Source organism: Montipora capricornis, chromosome 2 (genome assembly GCF_036669925.1).
Source record: "Montipora capricornis isolate CH-2021 chromosome 2, ASM3666992v2, whole genome shotgun sequence".
Taxonomy (NCBI): domain Eukaryota; kingdom Metazoa; phylum Cnidaria; class Anthozoa; order Scleractinia; family Acroporidae; genus Montipora; species Montipora capricornis.
In genome coordinates this window covers 7213087-7220586 of record NC_090884.1, presented here as the reverse complement: position 1 = coordinate 7220586, position 7500 = coordinate 7213087, and the positions used below count along the sequence as shown (strand labels likewise).

The 7500-nt window shown below is 35.6% G+C and overlaps 1 protein-coding gene across 1 annotated transcript in view; it reads right to left on the bottom strand.

Moving 5' to 3' along the window:
- LOC138033102 (uncharacterized) overlaps nucleotides 1–7500 on the bottom strand; it is a 72346-nt gene that overhangs the window by 56168 nt on the left and 8678 nt on the right. The window contains 1 exon segment of the mRNA XM_068880866.1: nucleotides 1931–2180. Coding sequence (XP_068736967.1) covers nucleotides 1931–2180 — 250 coding nt within the window.

The window sequence follows — 7500 nt, the reverse complement described above, 5'->3', positions numbered from 1 at the left end:
GTGATGCATTCTTGTAGGCGTTCGAATCCTTCAATGTTAATTTGTTAAATCCATAAAAAAATTGTCATTTGATTTCCGTGTTTTATATAATATCAAGTTAGTAAAATATTAGAAGCAAAGCTCACTTGATATCCAAAGGCGAAAAATTAAATTGTTGTCGAAGACCATTACTCGTCGCTTAAAATCCAGATATCTATTTTTCAGCGCTGTCTTGCTCATCCAATTGACGATCCATTCTTGAGCTCCATGAGGGTATATTTTGTTTAAAGGTCCACTAAAACGCCATTCACGTCAATGACTTTCGACGCCATTGCCGGTTAAGTTAATCGTTCTACTGTGTCTACCAGAAAAATCTACGCATTTCCCACCACACTCTCGATCCTAAGAAAATACGTTCAGAAGGCTCTATGCACAAAGACACCACTAAGCAGGGGAGTGACAGGCAAGACTTTTACCGACACGGAAAAAAATAAAAAAAAGAAAACGAAAAATAAAAAAAACGACAAAATTAAAGACAGATTCCGACTGGGTTTGCCATACTGGCAATCCAGTAATAACACTAATCTTACTAGTAGATTAGAACCCGTTCATGTATGCAGTTCTTAAAAACTTTACTACAGCAAAACTTATCTTCATATTTGTACTTTTCAATAAATATTATTGTGTTCTACCAAAAAATTTGGCCACTTATTCAACAGCCACTCAAATACATCTAAACTACATGTAAAACAGCTATGACAAGTTCAGGCAAAATATCTAAAAACATCCAATTTCAAAATACACATGCTCGTATTACTATCTTCTCTGACCTTTCCCAACATCTTAAAAGCTCTTCAAGTGCATTCAGGCCCACACTTTTTTAACCTGTGGTTACCACTAAGTATTATTATTATTATTATTATTATTATTATTATTATTATTATTATTATTATTATTATATTATTATTATTATTAACCATTTGGAACAACTTGCCCAGTGATATAAAATTGAGCCCCTCGACGAACATATTTAGGCGCAATATGAAAAATCGTCTTCTAATGAGTCGATTTTAATTTTTAACTTGTTATTTTAACCTACGTTTGTAAAGTTTTGCCTAGTAACTTTGATACATTAATATTCTTAACTCATTGTAAATTTCTATTCTATATTCTAAATTGCATTGTAATTATTAAGAGAGATTTTTAGATAGATACTTAAGCTCTGAAAAGCCCCTCTAAGGAAATTTTAAAAAATTATTGTATTGAATTGTATTGTATTGTATTGTATTGCTCGGTAAAGGATCAAAGTATGACCCCTTTTCCTGCCAATAAAAATGTGAAATTTCAATCAAAAGCTTCTAAAACCAACACGATGGATTTGGGACGATTTCGGAGAATAAATAAAGTGGAAAAGTATGTTAAGGTGAGAAGCACTTTAAGCACTCAACGTTTTCGAGCCGCGGACGGAAACCGCAAATGATCATTTTGCATGTCAGGGTAGTAGGCTCTACCAGATCTTCAAACTAATCATCTGTAATAGTGAAGAGATACCTACATGTAACAATATAAAAATGGTATTGTCAATACAAGCTAAAAAGGAAACCACGGGCTCATTTTCAGTGGCCGTCCGCGGTTAAAAAACGCGGCGTGCTCAGGCTCCTTAACAATGTGGTGTGCAGAGTCCTTTAAGTAAGATTTTGCCAGCAAGAGGAGACTATAAAAGATAAAAACTCAAACTAAAGTTCATGGTAAATTAACAAAACTATGGTCATTTAACTGTTATCGGTAATTGTTGGCTTGGGGCTATAGCCGCAATCACGTTTTCTAACAAAAAAAAAAAAAAGACTTTTCCACATTTCACAGGAAGTAAAATAGGCAATTCACGTGTCGGAAAATCCCTGCTTTGAAGAAGTGAACTCTTTCGACTCAAGATTTCCCATGTAACGCTTACCCTTCTTGAATGCTGCAATTTCTGGTGACTCAAAATCCTTGGGAAAAAGGACCTCTGTGATGCTTCCATGCTCCCCTTGTCGGAAGTAAAAAGGCTTTGACAACTGCTCTTCAAATTCTTCATTTACAGGATGATTGGAAAGAACTCGGCCATGTCGAACACGTCTCAGACGAGGTTCTCTGACGTCAAGCTTCATCAGATGCTTAAGCCGCTTTCCAATATAGTCATGTGATAAAGGAGTGACGTCAACCTGTGGAAAAGGTTCAATTCAAGCCAGGTTTAGTGAGTGCCTTTTCACCCAAGTATCAAGTACAACGACCGAATTGGTCAGTTGATGGTGCATCGGCAGGCGTTCGCAGCTTTGAACTCTGTCCGCACTAATATTCCAGGTATTAAAATGAGGATTATGGGAGGTGGAGGGAGGGGGGAGGGAATACGCGTTTCCCCTTTCCATTCTCTTGCGTGCATCTCCACCTCGCGCTCGCTAGTGGTTGTAACGCTAGGGCAGACCTGGTAAGTCACGCAGTCGTTTTTGAGCTAGAGTGTTTTATTAAATGTGGGAATTCACCATTCCGAGAGTTTTTGCTGCAAAGGACAAACTAAAAGTTGCTATCAACTGAAAGGCAATTTTCAAGGCCCCAGGCAAGTCATCCTTTGACGGAGGAGGTTTGCGGGAGCGTGACGTTTAAGAGATGCATTTTCACGGTGAAATTAACCAAACTTGATTGTCATCACATTAAAGAAACAAAGGAAGCTGTCGTGAAAAGAGGTCGAGGCTACACCGTCCATTTCCAAAGAACTCAAACATATAAAGTAATTGCCTTTTTTTCAAAAAAGAGCCGTCTTTCTTATTTTCAATCCTTGTTCTCTTAGATCTATTTATCTTTTGTTATCTGTATTGTATTTTAGCTTATAAATGCATTTCTATTTCATAGTTTGAAAGGGCCATGGGTTTGTCAGAATGAATGAAAGAGTGAGTGAGTGAGTGAGTCTGTGAATGAATAAATGAATGAATGAATGAAGATTGAAGTCTCTCTTATTTTTTTTCTTCCCACAACTGATTACAACTTTTAATGCCTTTCTGCATCCCCTAATACTAATAATAGCACGTCGATTAGTTGGAGCTACTTTTAGTTCTGTCGTTTGGCAGAGCAACGAGAATTTACGATTCACGATGAAGGATCATGGACATTTTTTTCTGACTCGTCTCTCTCTTTTGATAAATCTCTTGATATTTGTACCAAACGCACAGGAAATGATCGCCGTTTTGCAGCGGCTTTGAGCAGTTTTGGGGCAAACACTTCAAAAATTTCCTGATTCGGTCAACATTCCACAGTTGAAACAATTTTCCTTCCCGGATTGTGGTGCCTGCAAACGCACTTGCCGTAAACGCCATAAGATTCTTAACTTGTTTATTGTTTATTACAGAGATTCTTGTATGCTATTTGCAATCTGCAATAAGTGAAGTTTATTTAAAAGTATGATAGCAAGCCTCTATGAGTAGCTTTCTTCCTCTAATCATGTGATAACTGACGTCATTCAAAACTGTTTTATGGCCATGAATCTGCTTCACAACCTCAAATTCTGAGGTATATTCATTGAACAATTCCTTTTCTAAATGACATTTTGTACAAACGTCAGATTAAATAGGATGCTGGGTTCAATCGAAAAACAATATCAACTTTAAAAAAACATGTTCTTGTTTCTCTGACGACGAAAATTGCTCGCATTCAGTCTGCGACTGAAATATAACTCACTGATAAGAAGTTTTTCAACTTCCTAATTTTAAAAAAGTAACATAAACAATTTATGTTGTCATTAAAAGAAAACAATTTTCTGAATATCCCTTTAGCACACGTTTGGATTGTCAACCTAACCATTTCCAAAGAGTTTCATCTTCTGCAGCCACCCTGGCACCGGACACAGCGTACTGGAGACTTGTCCCTTTCACGTCAGTCAAACTTTTTTATTTATTTACTTATTTTTTAAATTTATTTATTTATATTAAACATAAATACTTACAAAACAGTATTTTTACTACTTACAGTACACAATACACAGAATACACAAAACACTTAACACTACTTAAGGATGTTTGTGACTACTCGCGAACATTGTATTAGGACCTCAGAGGTGCTAATGGTAAGGAGAGAGGAAGGAAGATAAAACTAGGTTCACCCAAACCGCAAATCTTCGTAAATTTGGAGGTTAGGATAAGTATTTTAATTGGCAACGCAAGATAGAGGATAAAACAAAAGGTGTCAGAAAAAAGGTACAAATGGTTCCCATTTCTTTAAGATGGTCGCTTGATTTTTTTTCGATTGTGTGGATATGCTTAAAGTAACAGAGGAAACCGTTTAATTTTGGACTGGTCGTTTTATGTTTGCATAACCAGATGTAATGCTTGGCGAGCAAAAGGCAAAAATTTATTTGGAGGTTGTTTTGTGATCTATGTGGCCTCAGACATAGAGCAGTATGTACTTGAGGAAAGATGTTAATTATTTGACAGGACCTAAGCCACGAAAAAACACTAATCCAAAAATCCTGCGTTATTTCACATTCCCAAAAGAAGTGAAACAGGCTTTCTGCTTCGGAGTGACAGAAAGTACATTTATCATCTTCAAGAACCTTTATCTTTTTTAAGAACGTATTAGTCGCCAGACGGCGATGTAAAAACTTTTAATTGAAGGTTATCAGTTTTGAACTCTTTGTGCACTGAAAAGCTAGTGGATACACTGCCCTCCAGTCAATCTTTTCGTCTGGTGGCAGATTAATTTCATTGGACCATTAATGCTGACAAATGTGAGGCTGTTCACTTTTTGATGAAATAAGTTTGCCATCTACTAGGTGTTGCACTCTCTAGGAATTTCTTTGATGAACAATCATGTTTTGGCAGATCCTTACTTTTACTTAGGAGATTGAGAGCAGAGACTATTCCAAAGTAAGTTAGGGGCTGGACTTTTAAGTTATATTTATTTTGAAGTCAGTCCAACTAAGAAGGTCAGCAGAATTACCGTATAAATGTTTTACCTTTGTTATTCCTTTCAAGTACCAATCTTTAGAGAAAACAGGTTTATTTCCAATATGTATCAAAGAATTATGCCATAAGGGTAACTTTGAAAAAACCTCTTCACTTGTTATCTTTTCATTAAAAGATAGGTCGCTCCAGATTTCTAAGATTTCTTTAACAAAGGGACAAGATATATCACTAGGCATACTTAAGATTTCCCTTTTATGAAAATTACCATATAATATAAAGTCTCCACCAAATTGGCGAAACTCCAGATCAAAGAATGTTTTCCAACTACCCTTATTGTTAACATCAAAGTATTTTTTGATCCAGGTGGCTTTTAAGGATTTATTAAAGGAGACGTTGTCCATCATTTTGATTCCTCCTTCTAAATAATCATTTATCACGAAATTTCTTTTTATTTTATCTCCCTTATCACTCCATAAAAAATTTAAAAAACCGTGAGTTTATTTCTTTTAAAATCTTATAATTTGATTCTAGAGGAGAAAGAATATATACTAGAAGGGACGCTACCAGACTTTTCAGCCCAGCAACTTTTCCTAAAACGCTAAGTCAACGAAACTTCCAACAGCCCAGTATCGCTTTTACTCTTTCGAGTTTTTCATTGTAATTTTGGGACAGTGTTGTGAATATGGGTTTGTTGAGATCCATACCCCACGGGTCAAGCGTCAGTCAAACTTGTTCAAGTGTCATTTTCACTAAAACGTAACGAGGGAGTAATGTTTAATTTTAAACAAACATAACAGCTGAGTTATGCTGAAAGCATTCAGCAGTTGCCATGACAACCACAAATAGTTATTGTATTCATTTAAGTACATTGTTCGAAACGCAACGCGAATTTGATACTCGCGGATCAAATTTAAATTAATACACTTTTATTTGTGAAAGGGTATATAAGAAAATATATTTCATATTTATTAATGTTCACAAGACTAAGAACTGCAAGAAAGATAAAAGATAAGGAGATCGACTATCCATTTTTCCTTGAGAAGTCTTTGTTATTGATTATTTTTTCAGTTTCATATTTTGCTACAAATTTGGCTCGAAATCCTTAAATGTTGGGAAGAATTTGGTTATTTCTGCAATTCCAGAAGAAAAGCTTTCCAATTATTATAAAATAGTTCAGCAATATATGTAAAGGGTCAGTAGTTTCAGTGATAATTCCAACAAGCACATTTTGCAGGGAAAGGGGGATCCTTTTACTCGAAATAATGCACCAGTAAGTTTCAAAATCGTTCCAGAACTGCTTAGAATAAGGGCAGTGGAAGAGCAAATGGTTTAGTGATTCAGGCTGACCTTTGCAGAAACTACATAGATCAAAATAATTTATGTTTTTCTTTTCAAAAAATTTTCGCTGGAAAAGGTGGCCTTAATGAATTCATCATGTTGTGTAATATGCAAGCTTAACTGGATAGTTTTTATGGCAACAGTAATACGTTTTCCTGTCAAAAGGAGGTTTGCGTCTTTCTGATGTGTTAACTTAATTAAATATGCCATGCGGCCTCCTGACTTTGTATTTACCGTCTTTCGTAAACTAGATTTCCACTCTCAAAATTACCGCCAGAACCTACTTTTTGCGTAGAATAAGCTTTTATAATGTTTCTGTCTTCTGGTGATAATTGACGATTCGGGAACATTTTGTGAAAAAATATTTAGAACGGGTCATACGCGCAACTTGATCACTCGAACTTGCCCGATTAAGCATAACATCCACTTAGCCTTTTGACCTCCCATTGAAAAAAAAGTCGTAAACTATTCGCGGAGCGGTCGATTTATCTGAAATTTGAAAGGATGATTGCTAACGAATAGAGAAAGATTTTTCACAATAACTAAAAATTCCTGTGTTAAGCATGAGAATTCGACGAAGAGGTAAATGCGACTAAATTTGTTGCGTCCGTTGCAATTTTTGTGTTTTGATTGTTGTGTAACGTTTGACAGAGAATATTAAATTATGAAAAAATCTACGGATAGATCGTTACGAACCTTTATTTTTAGCGGTAACTTGAAGATAAATGATGCAACGCTTGACGAAAAATAATAGTTTTGTCAGTATTTAAAAGGGGAAAAGTTTCGCGGGAATGGGGACGCGGTGAAAATGAGTTAACAAATTTGCAAACGTGTGTTGAAACGTGATACGCGAGGAGACTGGGATTTTTATTCTCTCTGACAAATGAATTTGTATTGTAGTGTAAAATGAAGTTTATTTGGGAAGCCGACAATATTTCTTTAACGTCCTGGTTAATCCAATTTATTGCTATGACTTACTAGTGCAAAGATTGTTTACATGAATCTCACGCTTTTTGCGAATTTTGAGTGTCATGAAATTACATCATTTGCGTGACAATATATCCCTTTACTCTAACCTAAAACCATCCATATAGTAACAAACTTCATTTTTAGTAACCATTTCGTTCGCTTTTGTGCTTGTCAGCATTGTGATTTGCGATAATTCGCAAGTCTGTTTTTGTATCTCATAGATGTTGCGATTTTCAATTACATGGCCGCTCAACCTCACGATTGTGTAAATAGTTCACCCTGA